The sequence below is a fragment of the Arvicanthis niloticus genome, chromosome 1, assembly GCF_011762505.2.
Source record: "Arvicanthis niloticus isolate mArvNil1 chromosome 1, mArvNil1.pat.X, whole genome shotgun sequence".
Lineage (NCBI taxonomy): Eukaryota > Metazoa > Chordata > Mammalia > Rodentia > Muridae > Arvicanthis > Arvicanthis niloticus.
The window spans coordinates 108,994,857-109,015,681 of NC_047658.1; the positions used below are offsets into that span (position 1 = coordinate 108,994,857).

At 48.3% G+C, this 20,825-nt stretch overlaps 1 protein-coding gene across 2 annotated transcripts; it reads left to right on the forward strand.

The window, feature by feature from the left end:
* The first annotated feature begins 11,951 nt into the window (after nucleotides 1-11,951).
* On the forward strand, nucleotides 11,952-19,871 carry Mrpl23 (mitochondrial ribosomal protein L23). 2 transcript variants are annotated; one of them, XM_034494770.2, is made up of 5 exons: nucleotides 11,952-12,094; nucleotides 14,454-14,576; nucleotides 15,523-15,605; nucleotides 16,406-16,479; nucleotides 19,642-19,871. In XM_034494770.2, exons 1-5 carry the CDS (start codon nucleotides 12,078-12,080, stop codon nucleotides 19,783-19,785), a joined length of 441 nt encoding a protein of 146 aa, XP_034350661.1. In that variant the 5' UTR covers nucleotides 11,952-12,077; the 3' UTR covers nucleotides 19,786-19,871. The 2 variants fall into 2 exon arrangements, with proteins under 2 accessions (XP_034350661.1, XP_076769911.1); XM_076913796.1 differs by lacking the exon at nucleotides 11,952-12,094 and adding an exon at nucleotides 12,427-12,436.
* Nucleotides 19,872-20,825: the final 954 nt, after the last annotated feature.

Here is a 20,825-nt window from a genome sequence, read left to right on the forward strand (position 1 = left end):
ATATATCAAAAATACCAAAGCAAACAAACAAAAATAGGTAAAAGCTGAGCACTTGCTGTTCCACACTTAGAAGGCTGAAACAGGAGGATTTTGTAAGTTCAAGACAAACCTAGGCTACACACATAGTGAATTCCAGTCCAGCCTGGGCTACAGAGTAAGAGTTTGTCTCAAAAACTAAAACAGTAAGGCAAAGCTGGTCTGTGGCTAAGTTGTTAGAATGTTTGCCCGGCAAATACAAGCCCTGGGTTCCATTCCTATCACTTGAGGGGTGGAGGTAGGAGGATCAGAACTTTAAGGTTATCTTCAGCTAATCAGGATGAGATCAGCCTTTACTACGTGAGTCTTTGTCTCAAAAAACAAACAAACAATAAAAATATTAAGGCAAAAGAGCAAGAACGTCAGCTTGTACTTCAAACAGACCAGATGTTCTAGTCAGCTTGAGAAGAGATAAAGGAATGTTTTGAAGAGGGATTTGCAGGGAAAAAAAAAAAAAAAAAAAACCTCCGTTATCATTATGAACAGCTGAACCAAGGGTTCTGAATTGTCAGAAGTGCGCAAGATAGAACAATGGAGGCCTCCTTAGGATTAGGGCAGAGCTGAGACTGGATGGCTTAAAGATACTGTCCAGAGACAGCTATGGTGGTCTGAGAATTCTAGTAGCTGAGGAGGCTGAGGCAGGAGGATCATGGGGGCCAGATCAGACTGCATAGTGAGACTTTGTCTCCTTCCCCAGAGAAAAATATAGCCCCCCCCCTTGGAAATTTTATTTTTTACAAAATTAAGTTATTATTATTTGTGCGTGTGGTGTGTGCATGTGAGCCTGCCATGTTATGCACAGAGAGACCAGGGAACACCCTTTGGGAGTTGGTTCTCTTCTTCCATGATATTTGGAGATCTTGGGTTGTTGGGTTTGCATGGCAAGAATTTTTGCCCACTGAGCCATTTTGTCAGCCTCCAAATTGAAAATGCTTCAAAAATACGATAAGAATAAATCCAACAAAAGACACACAGGACAGTTCTGGAGCAAATATAAAAATAAATCTCCTCGTTGAAAGTCATTCAAGGGACTTAGAGCTATTTACTGGCCCTGCGTTCCAGTCTTCAGATAAAGAGAAATTACCAAAGTGGTAGCCACAGGGACTCTTCGGGATCCATACACAGGGGTAGAGACAGGCTTAGTTAGACCCATGGGGTGTGGGCTGGGGACTCAAGGCTTTGTGGCAAGGTGAATCCTATCTAACAGAAGAGACAAAGAAAGGTGCCTGGAGGATGAGGAGCACCCTGACCAGACGCCAGGGGGTGCTCAGGTGTCAGGATGTGGAGCTTACAAACTTGACTAACAAGATTCTTTGTTAATGCCTAGGGATGGGCTCAGGGGGAAGTGCAGGGGCCTGGCTGAAGTGTGGCTGAGCAGAGAATCTTGCCAAAATAAGTTGTTTATCGACCAAAGAAAACCCAAGACAGTGCTGGGGGGGGGGGGGGGGAGGTGGCAAATGTACCGAAGCAGAAGTCTTGAGTGTGGTAGCATTTGGGAAAGAGTACAGAACATCCTTAGCTTGATGCAAGACTAAGCAACACTGTACGCTCAAGACTAGCCTGGGCTAAACAATAAGACCCTGTCTCAGAAAACCAAAAGTTAGAGCCAAAAGAAAAAAAAGAAAGAATTCTGAGCACCTACCCACCAAGGGTCAAAGATTAGATCAGGTGTGGTTTTAGTCATGAGGAATTCCACACTACCAAGCACCTGCCCACAGCTCTCAGACAGGAAGGCAAACCCAGAGGTACATACTGGATGAAGAACAGCATGCAAAAGAGGAATGCAGCAAGACACCTCCATACAAGTTAAAAAACATTTTATATTTAAGGGCTAGGCTGGGCTGCATGTGGGTCAGTAGTAGAGCATATGTGCAAGGCCTGGGGTTGAGCCCCAGAAGCTCAATAAATAAATAAACCTAAACTAAACTAAAAAAAAAAAAAAATTTATCCTATGTGCTGAGACTTGCTGAGCACAGCGGAATTTAGATGAAGGGTCCCTAGAGCCCGGCAGAGGAGGGGACGTGAGGGCCAAGGGGCCACACTGAGCCTAAGGGTGCATTCCTCACGTTCCTTGCCTTGCACCAGCACTGGACAGGCGGGTGGAGGCTTTTCCTGCTTTAATTACGCCTTCTGTACATCTCAACAATCAAACAGTTCAATAGCTACTTTCTATGGAGGGAAGGACATCACAAAAACTCTAACTTTTATGAAGGGAAGGACATCGCAAAAAGTCTAATTTCTATAGAGGGAAGGACATCGCAAAAACTCTTAAGTTTTATGAAGGGAAGGGCATCACAAAAAGTCTAATTTCTATAGAGGGAAGGGCATCACAAAAAGTCTAATTTTTATGAAGGGAAGGACATCACAAAAAGTCTAATTTCTATAGAGGGAAGGGCATCACAAAAAGTCTAATTTTTATGAAGGGAAGGACATCGCAAAAAGTCTATCTTTACATTCACAAGCAAACAGAACAAACACTGCAGTAACCAGGGAAAGCTATAAATAAGCCCTATCTTTGTCTGTCCAGCCAGCGAAGCCCCGAGCCCCCGGCTCAGGCAGGAACCACGCACGGATGCCTGCTTTTGCCATTACTGCTCTACCCGGGTCTGAAAACCCAAGACAATGCGAAAAGATGTTCAACGGAAATAAGATGTATAACTTCTGGAAAGGAGGAGACCAAAATACCACATTCTTGCGGCCCCCAGAGAGCCAGCGGAAGAGTTCTCAGGATGAATGAGGGGTTCAGGGAGCAGTCAGATGCAAAATGTGTATTGTAAATCAATATATTTTATTATTTTCCACCAGCAACCAGCCAGAAGATACAGAAAAGTGGGAAAAAAAAGTTTCCATTAAAAAAATATCATAAAAACAACAGCCGCAATCAAAGACATAAAAGTATTTAGACATGATCCTCTTGAGAACTGTTCTGGTCTACAGAAGAAAAAAAAAATTCAAACTACTAAAACATGTTAAAATGAAACTTGAAGAAAAGATAAAAACAGAAAAAAAGATTATGCTTTTGCACACAAAACTGGACTCTTATATAACCTCCACCCTCCCCAGGCAAATTAGTGCATACTGTATGGTTTACCAGAGTTTTTAAACAAAATTGTTTTCTATTTGATTGCCTCTTTGTTGGGACAGGGTCTCCTGCAGTCTAAGCTGGCCTTGGACTCATTATGTAGCCAAACCAAACCTGCTGGGATGGCAGGTTGGAGCTTCAGAGTTTAGAATCAACCAACATTGTAATAGGGGGTTCTTGAGGATAAGACAGCCTTCGGAGGAGTGACAATTCTAAAATTCAATACAGAAAAAAAAAAAAAATAGAAAGTTGTAGTTAAGAAAGCAGAGTCCAGTTTCATAAGGTATGTTTCCTGCCTACTGAGACTGCACAAAGCATCCCTGGTCTTTGTCTCCTGTGACCCTCATAGCCAAGGAAGTGGACCCTACCATCATTTGGGGTCCAAGAACAGCACACAGATGTTCAAGCCAGTCTCCACAGAGCCCCCAGACCACCCGGCTACCAAGTGACAAGCTCAGCAGGGACACGCTGGCCATGCCTACGTGCCCTCTGCTCTCCTGACTGTAGCACCCGTCCCTTTCCCACAGTGTTTATCAGCGTTAAACAGTGAACACAGGGAGTTTGCAGGGGGTTCACAGCCCTGGGGAGAAGGGGGTGTGTTTAACAGAAAAGGATGAGAAAATAAAATATGAATTGGGAAAGAAAGAGGGAGAATGGGAGTTTTGTTCCTGTTCGGTTCTAGGGAAGGGAGGCAGTTAGGAAGTTCAGCAGAAGAAAAATTGTTAAAAATAAAATCAGGATGGGTGTGAGCAAGAGACGTTGAACGCATGCATATATGAAATGTTCAAAAAATAAATAAAATAATATTAAAAGTAAACTGAAAATTCAGAAGTACAGAAAAATCTGTTTTATCTGTTTTCATGCTGAGAAACATTTTCCCAGCTTAAAAACAAACCAACAACAGCAAACAGATTGTGGAGGACAAAGAGGTTAGTAGATTCTTCCTCTTGAAAGTTAATTTATGTTTTTGAAACAGGGTCTCCTGTATTCCAGGCTGGCCTTGAACTCACTGTGTAGCCCAGGCTGGCCTTAAACTCACTATGTTGCTCAACATGATCCTGAACTTCTGATCCTCCTGCCTCCACTGCCCACATGCTGGGAAACTTTACATTTTCTGTATATCAAAACATTGTCCACCAAAATGAAAAGTCATATTTCCACTCGTGGCTAAAATGGAGTAATAGAGACCGGATTTACCCGCCTGCCTGCAGCAGCCAACAAAACAGAACAAAACAGACACAAAGCCATGGAACAATGGTGTCTAGGGCGCCGCACATCAGCTGGCAAAGACAATGACCCCTGCGCAAAGGAAACATCTAGGGGGCCTCTCACTGCCCAGCTCTCTTCCCTGAGAGAATTCCCAGGCCTCAGGCAGGAAGGGAGCAAGGTGGAGCCCCAAGATACTTGAGTGAAAGAGCTGAGCTGAGGGTCTAAGGAACTGAGGTAACTGTAGTTCAAGAAACAGACTCAGAGGGGGCAGGGCAGTGCTGCACAGTGGGAGAACCTGGGGCCCTGCAAGCATGGTTGGGGCCAACACAAGCCTGGGAAACAGTCCTCTGTGTGCTGCAGATTCCCATGCCCAGGAATGGTGGCTGTTCCCACCAGCCAGGGCAGAGGGCTGCAGGCTCACAGGTCTTGGGTCTGGGAAACCTTGCCCAAGTCTTGAGGACCTTTGGCCTAGAGCTGAACATTCTTCCAGACCTGCCTGTGAGAAATCATAAAAACAAGACCTGAAGGATCCAACTCCCCCGCTCTGCGCCCCCCTCCTCCCTGTCTCTCTCTGTGTGTTTTGAGATAGGGTTACAGCCTGCTTACTCAGTTTCTACACTGCTAGAGATCAAATCCAGGCTTCGTGTGTGTGTTGGGCATGCAGTCTATCAACTACAAAGCTCAAAAATATTTATAGAAATGTGAAGATATTGGGCACTTGCTGAGGCAAAACTCAGGATGTCCGGGGTCCCATAAAACCCATCAAGCAGAAACAAAGCAAGAAAGGTAGCATACAGGGCAGGGGTCATCAGGCCAAAGCAAATGGGGTGAAGCTGAATGAGACCCCAAGGTACTCACTAAGACAGACTGCAGGGAGCACAGCTGTAAGGCCATGAAGAAAAAAAAAAAAGGCATAAAGAGATGAACACAAGTTCAAATCAATGTGATGTGGAACGGGGAGTGGGGCAGTTAGTTGGGGAGGGGGACCATGGGACAAAACAAGCAGCTATGAAGGCTGTGGGCTGAACATGGTCCTGACCACACAGGAGGCAGGGTCACATAGACATAATGTGTGCTTAACATGCACAAGGCCCTGACTTCCATCTCTAACAAAACAAAACTAGGGGATTTATCTAAATACCCCAGGTAAGAAACAGGCTGCAAAATGAGGGTGGGGAATATGGCTTCAAGCATTCAATGCTTGCCTAGTGTGCATGAAGTCCTAGGGTCAATCCCAGTACCACATATTGGGGTGCTGTATTGCGCTGTATTGTAGTGCTCGGCTGTGACCCTTGGATGTCACGTGACAGATAAAGCAGTTAATGTGTCTTAGGATGGTTCGTGCTCATGCTCCTGGCTGTGTCTTCTGCTCTTCTTTTTTCTTTCCTAACCCTATGCTTAAAGTTGCTATTTAAAAAACCCTTTTAGAGACTGGCTCAGTGGTTAAAATCACTTGCTGCTTTTTCAGAGGACCCCTGTTTGATTCCCCAGCAGCCACTGGCACCCAATAGTCATCTTTAATTCCAGTCCCAGGGGAATGAATGCCTTCTAGGGACTGTATTCTTCTTCTGTATTCACTGGGTGAACAAACATAAAGACAGGCACACGTTCACACATATAAAATAAAAATAAATAAATTTGAAAGAAAAATGTTTTTAATAGATCTGAATCTGTTTCATACTGGCAAAGAAATAAAGGGGCAGGGGAAATCAAGCTTGTCAAGTTTAATAATAAAAAACAACAACAACAGCAAAAGACCTGCCCCCTCCATATTTTAAATGTAGACACAAATGGTTTAAAAGAAATACCAAATTTTCAGAGAACTGAAAGGAAGAATAAAGGTACCCTCAGCTGAGCCAGGCTGCAGTGTGCCCAGTGTTCCATGACTATCACTGCACTGGGCAGTCTGAGGCAGGAGGATTGGAAGTGTGAGGCCAACTTGGATTATATAGAAAGACTCTGTTTCAGAGAGGGAAGGGGTGAGGAAGAAGGACTGGCTGTCTAACACTTTAGTGACTGTCTCCCAATAATTAACAGCACACGTGAGCAGAAAGTCAGCAAGCCTAGGGTGGACCTGACTACACAGCCACCTCAGTTTGCATGACAGTCACAGGTCACCCATCCCCTCTCAGGCATGCTCTTCCCAGTGTGTAGGAAATACCCACACCAGTCCGAGTTCTGGGCCTTTACATCAGCTTTAATAGGTTGAGAAGGATTCAAGCCCTATAAAGTATGTGCTTTGACCATAATGGAATTAAATTATAAATCAATAACAGAAAGATCCTTGGAAAATCCCCAAGTATTTGGAAACTCAATAACATACTTTTAAACAAAAAAAAAAAAAAAAAAAAAAAACTCAACAAGGAAATTGGGGAGTGTTCTGAACAGGAGGAAAATGAACCCCAGTGCTGGGGGCTAAGAAATGCCACTCAGGAGGCACTCGGGGGAAACGCTTGTCGCCGAGGGCCTGTGTGGGAAACTGAGAAAGGGCTTGACCCGGGGATCTCAGCTCTCACATCTCAGAATGCAGAAAAAGAAAAACAGTCAGACCAAAGGAAGCTGGAGGAGGGAAATGATCCAGCAGGGAAGTGGAAGCTGGGGGTGGGGGCCGGTTAGAAACAAAAAAGCAATGAGAAAAATCAAGAAACCCCAAACCTGGTTCTTAGAGGATCAGTACAACTGATCAACCTCAGCCAATGTGATTGGAGTGGAGGTGGGAGCGGGAGAGAAATCTCGGCTGCCAGGAAAGGACTCAAGCCTTTCTACCCAAACTCCCAGGCCATGTGGCTTCTCTAGAAGATACGACCAAATATTAAAAGAAGAGATAATAGCCATTATATACATTTCTTAAAAGAATAAGTGAAGAGGAGAGAGTACTTCCCAACTTCATGAGTTCAGACTATCCCGTACAAAGGCAATATCATAAGAAACCAACAGTGTGCACCACCTCTCCCCAAACCCAAATAAGACTAAGATTTTAGCCAGCAGAACCCAGCTCTCCATGAAAAGGCTAATGCATGGTGATCAGCTGTGGAACTAGTGAACAGTTACTGCAACATTAAAAAACCAAAGCGACCCAGTATATGAGGAACTCAACAGGGAGAAACACAAGCTGATCTTTTTTGTTGTTTGAGACAGACTCTCTCATAGCTCAGACTGGCCTGCACTAACCATACAGTCTAGGTTAGCTTCAAATGCTGGGTCCTCCTGCCTCCATACCTCTTGAGTGTTGGGATTACAAACCCACCCCACCCAGCTGACACAATCATCTCTTTAAGGTTCAGAAATGACATTAGTAAACAACCATTCCTGACTGACTTAAGGGAGAAAAGAGTAGCTCTCAGCAGTGGTGTGGAGAACTCTCTCAGACCCCACTAAGAGGTTCAAGGCAGTCCACCCTGCTGCTGAGAACCAGCGGGGGGCCCTGGGATAGCTGTCCCCAGACCCCTGCTGTGTCCCTTTGCTTTCTCCAAAGGGGTTGCTCCCTTAGGCCATCTGGCCTGTTCACTTGGGCAATCTGGCTGGGAGAAGCAGCTGCAGACATGAAGGGAAAGTTGCAAGCATTTTTGTTTATAGATAACACAGGCATCTTATCTGATAAAATCTTAAGAAAAATTTGAAAATAGGGGGTCTGGTAGAGTTGCAAGAGACAAGATGGATACACAAGATCAAATTTATCTCCATGGAATGGTCTGGCATTGACATCTTCAAGATGCCATTTTCCAGGAATATAAAAATAGTTATGACAGTGTGAGATACCAATATCTGGAAAAGCAAAAAGCAGAACTGAAGGACATTCTTGGATAAATGGGGCTGCTGGGGGCTCATGTTGATAAGCAGTTCAGTTCTCCCTGAATTTGTAAAAATTAACTGGAGATTGTAAAATTTAAACCCATGGTGAAACCTGCTGAGACTGAGATAAAATTGTTCTTGTCAGGGTCCAAACAACTTGAGAGCCGGGAAGCAATAAAGACCTCCTGCCTGACTGACGGAGATAACTACTTTCTCAGGCACATTCTGAAGGCCCACCAGAGATTCCTTCTCATTCCACACCCCCACCAGCTCTGCACGTATGCACAGATTTCTGCAACAAAGTTTATCTTTAACATTCTTTAAGCCTGCAGCAATGCCTACAATGTACTCTGGACAGAACACAACCCTGTGGGTATCTCCACCAAGGAGCTGGCGCCAAAGCCGCCCCTGGCCCTTCAAGATTGACAGGTGAACTCTGTTCCCTGGGAGCTTACGTAAATGGCTCCCTTTTTCTGCTCTTAAAAAACTTCCCGTTGGCCCAATCTTTGAATGCATGCATACTTTACAATAGCACCAGGGTTTCCGTACAATGTTCTGTAGATCAGGTCCCCTGTAAACATCATCACTGGTGACAGTTTTGTGGACGGAATCTCGCAAATGGCCCCAAACAGCCCAAACATCCTTGAACAAGAACAATAAAATCAAAGTGCCCACATTGTGAGAACTAAAACTCTAAACAGGGTGGCACTGGTATAAAACACTGAAATAGATCAAGGGACAAGATGCTCCGGAGATGAGCACCACAGGACTTCTGGAAAAACAAAAAACCATTTTTATTGCATGTACTTATTTATTTTGTATGGAGAGTATGCACGCCACAGTGCTTATGTGGAGGTCAGAGGCCAACCCTTGGGAGTTGGCTCTCTCCATGTGAGTTCTGGGAATCCAATTCAGGGAGTCAGCTCTCATAGCAAGCGCCTGCACCCACTGATCTGTCACCAAGTTTTGACACAAGGTGCAAACACAACTGAATGCAAAACTGCCTCTTAGAGAAATTTAGCTAGGACAATTGAATATCTAGATACAGAGAGAGAGAGAGAGAGAGAGAGAGAGAGAGAGAGAGAGAGAGAGAGAGAGAGAGGAAATAAAAGAATATTAAAAGAGCTCATATCCTATACAGCATGTAAAATCTATTAAAAAAAAACACAGAACACAAAAGAAAATCTTCATGGTTTGGGGTCATTCAGAGTTTATTAGTCCCAACACTAAAAGCATATTCTTTAAAACAAATTGTCAAGCTGGAATTTATTATTATTATTATTATTATTATTATTATTATTATTATTATTAATTTGTTTCTTCAAATGATAACTACAGGGAGGCTGAGAAGACAAGCTGGGAACCAAGAGAGAGAATTTCTGCATAGCATGAGATTTGTTAGGTCTGATCCAAGATTAGAAAGCAAACTGCCAGTAGTGGCTCATACTTTTAATCCCAGCACTCAGGAGGCAGAAGCAGGCAGATCTCTGAATTCAAGGCCAGCCTGGTCTCCCAAGTGCTGGGATTACAGATGTGCTCCATAAGTCATGGTTTATCAAGGGCTGGCGATTCGGCTTGCTCGGAGGCCACAACTGCTACATATGGGCCAGAATGGGATTCCTGTGATGGTGTTGGGAGGACCAGGTGTATCCTTAGCCTGAAGTCCTCCCCTACACCGACCATTTTGCAATCCTAAAGTCTCCTGACATTCACCCAGAAACTTACATCCAAAAGGGAATTGAGGAATCCTGGTGGGACAGGCTTGGGTTAGGCAGTTGAAGTGGCAATAATGTTCTCTTTTATAATGTGACCTAAGGTCAGTTGCTCTTCACCCCCAAGGGTGATGAGCAACTGACCTTCTCTTTTTCCTTTCCAGGCCATGAGGACCCCAGCTCACAGGCCTGTGTGGCATCTCCCTGCTCAGCAGCTTCTTCATTCCTAGTCCCCCCTACTCCTGACTTTTAGGGAGTCTTTTTTCTCCTAGAGTTATGTACACTATATGTCTCATATAGGGTCACCTCACACTTGAATGCTTTCTTCACAGGGGGAGTCTCAGGACTACCTAATTTTAGAGCAGGCCAGCAAGAGAGCTCAGTTTGGGTAAAAGTGCTTGCTTCCAAACCTGGTGAACCTAAATTCAATCTCTCTGACCAACACAGTCTACCAAGTCTCTTCCCTAGCAGACGCGGCCAGCTTTGAATTAACTTTGGTTACAACCCTGAGCCCATCTTAAATATGGCTAACAACAATCCTTGATAAGGAAAGGAAAACCCTGTACTTTTCTGGTCCTCGTGTCCCCCTTTTTAGCCTTTGGCCTCTTGGAGGAGGTGTGGAATGGGCAGTCCAGTCAGACTGAGGAACGAGTGACGGTAGAAGCTGGAGAAAACGCGGGAAGTCTGATTTGGAGAGGAAGAGAGAGGGGCTTCAAAACTCAGGCTAGGTTAATATCATCTGCTGCTGGGCCATAACCACACTCAGTTTGTATCACTACACAGGAGGCTCGGGTATGAGCAGGGATCTGTTCTCACTATGCACCTTTAATTCCTTCATCCTAGGTAATCCCAATGGTCATTTTTATCACTAAACGAGTTACTATAGATGCTTCTTTCAGAGCCACCACTATGGACTCCTCCAATGTGCCTGACATCTCCACCCATCTCTACTTCCCTGAGACCCCAAAGACAACTGTGTTGCTATGGGGTACAGATTGAAACTTACAAGGACTGAGGGAGCTGGAAAGCAGCATAAAGAACCTATGGGGAGGGATTGGCCAGGAAACATGAGATATATAACCACCAAGTCGGGACAAGAGCTATGGACAAGGGGTCCCTTAGTTAGGGCCAAGCTAGAGGGTCTCTGACCTGCAGGGCTGAAGACTTGTGAACAGAAAGGCCTTGGGAGGCTAGTGGCCTCTTGGAGGAGGTGTGGCCAGGGGCTCCTGGGACAGGGAGTATGCAGGGCTGCTGGGCTGCAAATGTGGCTGGGCAGCCAAGAAAGGGAGGGAAGGAGAAAGGAGGGGGTCCTGGGAGTCTTGCCTGGAAGGGAAAACAACCCAGTCCGGGTTGGGAGAGGGGCCTTAGATCTCAGACAGGAGGTCCAGTCCACCCCACCCTTCCCCATCTCTGCTGCCCAAAGGATTGCTGGCCAGGCTGTAACTGAATTGTTGAGGGGGCCTAGGGTCCTATGTGGGATGGGGCAGGGTGTAGCTTCTGATGTGCTTATGCGGGAAAGGGGACAAAGGGCTGGCAGAGCCTAGAGAAAGGCTAGGCTGTGGAACATAGGGTGGGGGCTGGACGGCCAGGCCTTGGTGAGCCTCATGGGGTGGTTGGGTCCAGTCCAGAAAAAGGGGAGAGGAAACAAAGGTACTGCTGGGCCACCTACAGCAAGGGAACAGAGTAGATTCACAGAGTAGATCTGGGGGTACAGGGTGCATGACTGTGCTTGATGGGGTCATGTTGGGATGGGGAAATAGGACAGTAATTGCCTTTTGTAGAATCCACCAGCCAGCAGTGCAGAGATGCGGAACTGCTCATGGCAAAGTGTGGTGCTTACAGGCTAAAGAGCAGGGAGGTACACTATACACCTATACACTATATCCTGCGTGGTATGCAGGATTCTGTGCGGTGTACAAGTCGGGGTGGGTCAAACGGGTACAGTGTGAACGCATCCTTTTTGCGGGGGTCGGTTGAGGGGCGGGGCTGTGCACTGTGGGTAAGGCTGAGAGGCGGGGTGCACTGTGCTGGCGGCGGTGCGCAAGCAGCCTGCGGTGCACGCGTTGGGGCGGGGCTTTGCGGGTGCGGGGTTGGGGGTGGGGTGGGGTTTGCGGGACACCGAAGGTGCGGGGCCCTGCGGTGCAGGGAGAGGGTAGCGCGGCCTCCGGAAGCGAGGGGGCGCTGTGCCAGCACGGGCGCTGTGCGGGGCCCGCGTCGCTCCTTCCTGACCAGGAGGTGCGGCTGCCATGGCGCGGAATGTGTTGTGAGTAAAGTTGTGGCCCGGCCGAACGGGCTGCGTAGGCCAGGTCGGATGGGTGCGGGGCCCGGGCCGGAAGCCGGAGGCGCCCGCACGCGGCGGGAAACCCGCCAGGGTCCACGCGGCAGGGCCACTGGGGGGGGGGGTGTCCTGGCTGTCAATCACAGCCTCTGGCTACGGCCCGCTTTGGCAGACAGCCAGGGCTGAACCGGGATCAGCCAGTGCCTGCAGGACCCCTGGCCCAAGCCCCCAAAAGTTGCTACATTCACTGGTCTCCACGTGGCCAGCACTGCTGGCCTCCCACAGTCTAAGCCGGAAACACGTGACCCACTGGTTGGGTGGCCCCAGGTTGAGCATTAATGCGGTTTTGAGGGTTCTCGTGGAAGCAGAGTTTGAGGGGACCCTGCACACAGAAGGGGAGAGGACTGGTGGAGTTGCCTGTTGGGCAACCTTGTGATTTCTTTCTGCAGACTGGCTGGGAGAGACCAGGGACCTCAGAACCAGGCTAGTGTGAGGCAGGGCCAATCTAGTTCAGCTTAAGTGCTCATCCCCTGGCTTTGCAGGGTGCTGGTTGGACCTATGCGTGAATGGGTGATGGGTGGGTGGAGGTAGGATGAGACCAGGGATGAGACCTGAGCTTCTGGCAGACAAGTTACAGCCTACCAGTGGGGAACCAGGCTCCCAGTGAGGAGAAGAGTGAGCCAAGAGTTCACTTGAGATATGCTGTTTGGGGTGCTTGTGGAAAAAAATAGTAGAAAAGAAGTTACAGGAACCCTAAAAGGCCAGGCCTCAGAAGAGCAGCAAGGGTGGAAGCAGGGAGGGTCCTGAGACCAAGACTAGGCTGCAAGTTTTCCAAGGGGAGTCACCAGGCTTGGGATGCGCCTGGCAGTCTGTTGGGAGAGTTTGTGGGCAAGGGCAGATCTAGGGAGAACAGAAATTTGCAAATAGTTCACCACTTCAGTGTGGTCTCAGGGCCTCAGATCTCAGGCCCTAATCCCGAAGACTCAGAGACTAGGGGTCTTAGTGAACACTGCTCCCACTTTCTATCCTAAGGAAGGTCTTCCCAGTTTTATCTTCATGCTATGTCACAGTTGGGCCCTACTGATAATGTGAAGCCCCTTGGGTAGCACAGTTGACTTGGACGTGTAAATCAAGGCTCTGTATCCCCTTTCAGAACCCTCCCTTTTCTGTCCCTGCCCTCTTGGCTGCCTGTTCCTACAGGCACAGACTTCAAGGCCCTCTCAGGGAGGTTTTGCCAGATCACTGATAGCAATCTCTAGGCCACTGGTCTGCTAACAATGTATGGATTTGATCAATGAGCCATTGGGTTTGGCAAACATTTAGCAATGGGGCCTGCCTCTGAGGCTCCCACCATGCTACCTTGGGAATCATGTGAAACTCAGGTACCTGCTTCTCAGCCCTGAAACTCCCCTGGTGCTCTCAGCCTGGTACTTCCGGTGTGGTGCTCCCTGAACTTGGAGAGCCAGTATATACTTCTCCAAAGCTAGATCAGCATGGAATTCAGTCTATCAAAGGGCTGAGTCCTCCCAGGTCTGGCCCACATGCCACACCTCCGGTTATCATTGTGACCCTAGGAGGTCCTGTGTACCCATCCTCCACCTGGCCCCCCCCCCCCAACTATGTGCCTCTAGTAATCCCACAGACCTTGAGTTTCTCCTCTCCACTTCTGTGTCTGCTCAGGTGGGCATGGAGGTGTGCAAGACCACCAGGCAGAGATTCTGCTTTGTCTACAGTCCTAATAATGGTGGGAAACTGGCTACCCTGCCAAATCTTGCTTGTTTGGGTAGTTTTAGGAGTCCAGTAAGGCCTTGCCAGCTCAGAGCATCATGTTGGAAACACTGTTTTCTCCAACCCCAGCCTGTTTTCCTCCCTCTCAAGGAGCATGGGCCCTTCTGTGCTGGTGGGGGAGAGTGACCGGGCTGGCCATGGAAACACCCAGAAACAGGAATTAGTAGGCCTTTGGAAGAGGTGGTATCCCAAGCTGAGTACCACCACTGCCCTGTTTACGAGGTCCTTCCTTCCTTGTTCTTAGAGTTTTACAAGCTGGGACCATTATTCTGCTACCATGCCATAACTATGAACCTCAGTTCCTGTTTTTGTTAGTTTCTTTTCTTTTTAGCTGCCCTTTTGCCCTTTCTATAGGTAGGCTGTAGTGTCAGTAGCCCTGGCATCCAGAAGGGAGGCCAAGGACTGGGAAGCTGCTTGCCCTCATACTAATGAAACCATGCAGTAGGGACAGGTCCTATGTATAACTGCCCCACCCTGCCTTGACCCTGCTGGTGTTGAGTGGACACATGAGTATGTCATACTGTGTAACCCTAATCCCCTAATTTCTCCTGAGCAGATACCCCCTCTACCAGTTGGGTGGCCCTCAGCTTCGTGTATTTCGAACTAACTTCTTCATTCGGCTGGTGCGGCCTGGTACAGCACAGCCTGAAGATACTGTGCAATTCCGGATCCCCATGGAGTAAGTAAGCCCCAAAGGAGTTCAGGGGCTGGGGAGTGGCCTCCAGGATGTGGGTCCTGTCCTGTTTTTTAGCTCAGCTCCCCAGGGCCAGCCTTTTCCTGTGGTGGAAAGACCTGGGGCCACTTTGCTTGCTCAGCGGATGGTGGAGGGGCCTGGTGTTTGCAGAGCTTCAGGCAGCCAAAGAGTAAGCATGCTCTTGGCTGGCTTCCTGGCTCGCCCTCCACCTGGGGAAAGCTTAACAGAAAGCCTGAGATTTGTTGAATTCTTGCCTCCATCCTTTTCCCAGGAAAGGAGTCCCCGGAGGCTGGGTTGGAGCATGCTGAGATTTGCAGAGCTTCTAGAATGTTAGCTCTGAGTTCCTCACCTCATTCTACTCAGTTCCATGTACCCCCTTTTAAGGAAGGTTCAGTGCAACCCCAGCTGCTTGTACTGCTCTGAGTCCTAAAATCCTCAGGGACCAGCTCAGCTGGGCCAGAAGGGTCAGGGGGCGGGAATAGATCCCTGTAGAAGCTGGGTTAGGGTCTCTTTGGCTTTATAGACATACCCAGGAGCTTATGGTGGCCAGAGTTGTGCTGAAAGCCACCATGGGCTTTGTCCCCCAAGTTCTAGAGCCCTTCTGGCAGCAATTGTCTCATAGACCCTAGGGGCAAGTCTTTAGTTACAGATAGGAGCCCAGCCTGGCTCCGGACCTGATATCTTACATTTTATCAGGGTGAGCCCAGCTGGCTCCAGGTGATGATCTCCAGGTGGAGAGGACCAAGTAAACAATTCTGACGGGAATCAGACCCTCATCACTCTTAACTCATCCTTTTGTCTGGAGGGGACAACACTGGCGCCAGCCTCACCTGGCCACAGCTGCTCCTTGGACTTTCACCCTTATCCCTGGGTAAGATATCCGTCTTTCTCTAGGCTTAGCTCAGACTTGTTTTCTTCTTGTCTCATCCAGGATGACCAGGGTGGACCTTCGGAATTACCTTGAACAGATTTACAATGTTCCCGTGGCTGCTGTGCGCACACGGGTGCAGCATGGTGGGTACCTGTGTTAGTGGCCTGCCACCAGGAGATAGCCCCTTGCCTACTTCATGTTGTCTTCAGACTCTCCATGAGGGGAAACAAAGGCCTGAGGGGCTTGGGTGACTTGCCTAGCCTCTTTCTTTGTAGCTCATTGAAGGTCCCCAGCACATTTAGCTGTGACCCTGAAATGTCCTCTGTTCCTTAGAACCACTTCCTCAGCCTGAGCTGGTCTCCAATAGGCTTCCACAGTCTCCTCCTGTAGTAGATCCTAACATAGTCCATCAGTGGCAGATGAGTGCCCAGGGCTGGCTAGTAGTGCTACCCTACTAAAAAATTAAAAAATGCCTTTCCTAGAGAATCTCCATTTTACCAGAGAGCAATGAAATCCCTTTTGTTCTTTTAAAATCTTCAGTTGCCATTTCTATTTTCAAAAACTTCATTTTGTCATTGTTTTGGTTCTCCGAGACAGTTTTTCTGTGTATCCCTGGCTGTCCTGGAACTCACTTTGTAGACCACACTAGCCTCTAACTCAGAGAGCTGCCTGCCTCTGCCACCTGAGTGCTGGGATTAAAGGTGTGTGCCCCCACCAGCCGGCTCAAAGACTATTTTTACTTAAACAGAGAAACTGGTTTTAGTGGCTCTACTGGGATGTCTGTCTGAGATCCCTCTCTGGTGTTCAGCCCGCCATTTGAAACCCCACTTCCCACTCCACTTCCAGATGATATCCTGTGCCTTACTGGAAAATGGTTTCTAGATTGTGGGGCTGCTCAGGGGCCAGAAGTTAAGGCAGGGTCTGGTCTGCTGTCCCCTCACAGGCTCCAACAGGAGGAGGGATCACAAGAATGTGAGGATCAAGAAACCAGACTACAAAGTGGCCTACGTGCAGCTGGTGAGTGAGACCATTGGCTCTGTTTCTGCTCACTGTCTCATCTGTGTCCCGGGGCTGTTTGTGCAATGCACTCTACCTGACCAGAGCCCAGACCTGGAGACCTGGGGCAGGAGGAGCCCAGGTCCTAGTGCACCTCCGCAGATCATCTCTGTAGACCTCAGTAAATCCATTTCTTATTCTGTGCTACAAGCCCATGCCTTGGTTACCTGTGTTTGGAACAAACATAAATCAGAGGGTGAATGTGAAAAGCCACAGCTCTGTGAGGATACCTGGCGAGGTGCAGAGTTTCTTTTCCCCTGGGAGCCCTTGAAAAGATTGAGATCTTTGGGGTATGTGAACACTCTTCTGTTAGTCAGCCATGACAATGATTCTGTGAGTATAGGCACCAAAGCCCCTTCACCTCATCCTTCCCTGGGGTCTTGGGAGAGGACCTCTAGTCTAGGCATTTATTCATAAGACACACACTTCCCCGGAAAGAGCCACATTTTCAAACTTGCTCTCTCATGGAGCCTCTGTCCTGGACCCACTGTTGTTGAGACCAAATTTTAAACCACAAGTATTGTTTGGTCTCAGTCTCGGGACAGAATCCCCTTTGACCTCTGGGAATCTTGCAGGGAAGACTCTACTCGGCAGGGTCCATTAACTAGCCCCCCACTGCTTGAACCCCACAGGGGGTCTTCCTTCAATTTCTCCAGTTTCAGTGTAAACAGCCCTCCAGGGAGCCCCGGCCTTCAGAGCCGGCCACTAGATGGCAGTCATGCTATTGAGAATGGGCTCCTCCCACCCGCCAGAGCTGCATGGCTGTTTGTTCAAAGATCCTGTGAGGGAGGCAGCTTTGCTGAAAAAAGAGCTACAGTTGTTCTAAACAGGGCCTAATATTTGCTGTGCATAAAATCAGCCCATGCAGGTGGGAAAAGAAGGCCTGGGCCCTCTGAAGGCTTGTGTGTGTATTTGTGAGCTGGGTGTTGAATCCACCCATCTGTCTCTGTCACGGCCTGTGGGACCACATCCATATGCTGGTATTTGCCACAAGTCACTTCAGAGACAGCTATGGTTACAAGTGGCTTTTGAGACATCTGAGCCCCTACATTCCCCTCCTCATCCCCACCACACTCATGAAAGCTGGACTCACTAGTTCTTAGATCTGGCAGCTGCAGCTGCCACCAGGCATGTCTACCTTCCTCTGTGAAATCGTGATAAATGGAGGGGCCCGTCATATTCCCACTAGACAAGACTCCTCTACCAGAATTAAGATTTGTAACGCACCTCCTTCCTGGCTCCAGCCTAGAAATGGGTAGTGTTTGGGACTTCCTAGTTGTATTTGCAAAGGCTGTCTTTGTCTTCTTAGTACATCTTTTAGGGGTGGGGGGCTTCTGGTAACTGCGTTGTGAGGTTCAGGAAGGGGCAACCAGAGAGAGAGAGAGAGAGAGAGAGAGAGAGAGAGAGAGAGAGAGAGAGAGAGAGAGAGAAGAGAGAGAGCTCATTGTGAGTGTGGAAGGGGAAAGGCAGGTCCCACGTGGTGGGCGACCACATTTTTCTTCCGAGAACCTGATAAACATCTTTTTGGTCTGGTGGGGAGGGAGCCTTAGCAAGCTCTCAGTCCCCACACAACAAAAAGAGCATTGACCATGTTTACACAGAATGGTGTTTGACTGAGGGCTGCATACAGGCCATGAGCCCCAGGCTCCAGAGTAAATGCTATGGGCAGGCACAGTCCAGCCCAACAATGGCCCGTGGGGCCCCTAGGATTACTGGAGTCAGGACTGCCTTCTCCACTTTTTCCCTGGCCTTTTTTCCTTTCCTGCCTTGGGCCCCTCAAAACCGGCTCTCCCTCCTTAGAGGGTGGGTGGCTACATTTTTTTTCTGAAGTATGAAGTAATTATCTCTTAGAGATAGTCTTCATACTGGTACCCATGGATGGTGATGCGGGTCCCTCACATCTGCTCTATTGAAATCCCCCTGGCCCCTTGCTTAGGCTGTCTTTATCTCTGGGCCGTAAGTTGTTGTTCTGGGCTTCATCTGTCATCAAAGGCAGTGAGTTCTGGATGGACAATCAGCTCTGCTTACAAGCTGCTGCCTCTCCCATTTTACTTTTGAAACATGGTCTCCAGTAGCACTGGCTATCTTTGAACTCCTTGTGTAGCCAAGGATGACTTTCAGGTTTTGATCCTTGTGCCTCCTCCTCCTTCCTCCTCTATGCTAGGATTACAGGCATGAACAACACCAAGTTTTATGTGTGTGGAGATCAAACCCAGAACCTCATGGGAGCTAGGCAAGAGCTCTACCAACTAAGCTACATGCCCAGCCCCAAAGTATACACTCCTGACAGAATGTACTAAGGTCCCAGATTCAGAATTCCCTATTTGTTCACCTCTGACACAAGAGGGAATGGCAGGAGGGTGTCTGCCTCTAAATTGGCTCTTTTGTGTCCCCTCCCTCTTACACCTCTTATCTTGGAGATATTAGCAGAGGCTGCAAGTGAGCCTCCCAGCCCTTAGAGCCTTGCAGAGATGGTTTCCTTCTCCTTTCCAGGGCCTTCACTAGTTCTGGCCCGTGTGCTTGGGGCGCCAGGCTGGGACTCAGCCATGCTGACACACTGAACTTCTAGTGAAAGACGTAAAAGCAGTTAATTTGCAAAGCCGGGCTTGATTTATAGACTGCTGCGTATGTAGGTTTCTGTGTATGTTGTGTGCATTTTATTTGCCAAGTTTGGAGCCTGGAGGAGGGTGGCCTTTAATGTGGCTGAAGGCCTTTAGATATTTTGGATGGAAAAAGTTTTAGCATGGCACCAGACGTCATTTGTGTCCTGTTTTTCTGCTCCTAGTTCCTGCCCCCAGTTCCACCACGGCTGCCTGGTGAATGGGCCTTTGCTGGACCGCTTCTAATGAGCCCTGGGTTGGTGCAGACCCCTGTAAAGAGATAATGTCCATGAAAAGGGCCATTGTCCTGCTAATAGCCTGCTGGTGATAGATAAAGGTTGGAGGGCTGGCCTGCAAGGTGTTTGTTTTCCCAGCAGGAACCCTGCCTAGAGACACTGGCGGCTCATCATCCTGTTGTCTGTCATCTAGGGTCCTAGATCATTAGCAGCCCAGCATTGAGTCCCTGGGTGTGATAGGAAGGCTACCCTCTAGTTCTCAATTAAGCCCCTGTTTCTTTCCCCAGGCCCATGGGCAGACCTTCACTTTCCCAGATCTTTTTCCAGAGAAGGAGCCCAGTTCTCCAGACCCTCTGGAAGAGGAGCTACCCCAGCAGAGGCAAAGCAGCGACCCGCGGTGCCCTGGTATCCCTTCCTGGTTTGGCCTATGACCTATGACAGCAGGGTCTGGGCCACAGACCCTAGTGAGCACAGTGGTTCTGACAAGCCCAAATAAAAATTCTTTGTGGAGAAATAACTGGTGGACACTTTGCCTTTTGTAGTGGATTATACCCCTGGGTCCCCGACACATGTGGTGCAGGAACCCTGACAGTGGGTAAAACTTGAGGTGGGTCAGCATTCTGGGATTCAGAGACAGCAGTGTGAATATCTATACTTGACAGGACAGCTCAGGGTGGCTCCGTGGGAGCAGAGGCCCACTGCTAGGCAAACATAGGAGCCCCAGAAAATAGTCCCAGATTGCAGTCCTCATTCAGGGTTGGGGGACAGGCTGGGAGGGAATTGCCTGTCCAGACAGGTTTTGGTATGTGTGATACAATGGCAGGAAGGACGTGGAAGGGCAGGAGGGAGATCAGAGACAGAACTGCAGGCTCCAGGGACTCTGTCATTGCAGGGAGATAGCCAGGCCATTGCGACCAGAGGCTATGGGTGATGAGACATGAAAGAGCCCCTTGGAGACAGTATGACTCTCAGGATGGAGGTTCTCAAGAGATAACAAGGAGCAGAAGGCCAGCAGGATTGATTGCTAGATAAAGGCACTTCCCTTTAAGCCTAGGGGCCTGAGTTTAATCCCCAGAAGTCACGTAAAGTGGATGGACAGAGCAAACTTCACAAAATTGTCCTCTGATTTCCACACACGTTCATAGCATGCATGCCTGTAATACAGCCATCACACATACACAGATAATTTTTAAGATTTTTAAAGGCGCCAAGTCGCGCCTTTAGCTGCGTTGATTAGAATCATGAAGGCGCGTGTCTAGCCATTATTTTCAGCATTGATGTCTGAGTTTGTGTGTGTGTTGTTGTTGTTGGTTTGGATTTAGTTTTTTGAGACAGGGTTTCTCTGTGGAGCCCTGGCTGACATGGAACTCACTTTGTGTAGACCATTTTGGCCTCATGTTCAGAAATCTGCCTGTCTCAGGCCCGAGTGCTAAGATTAAAGGTGTGTGCCACTATTCCTGGCCTGAGTTTG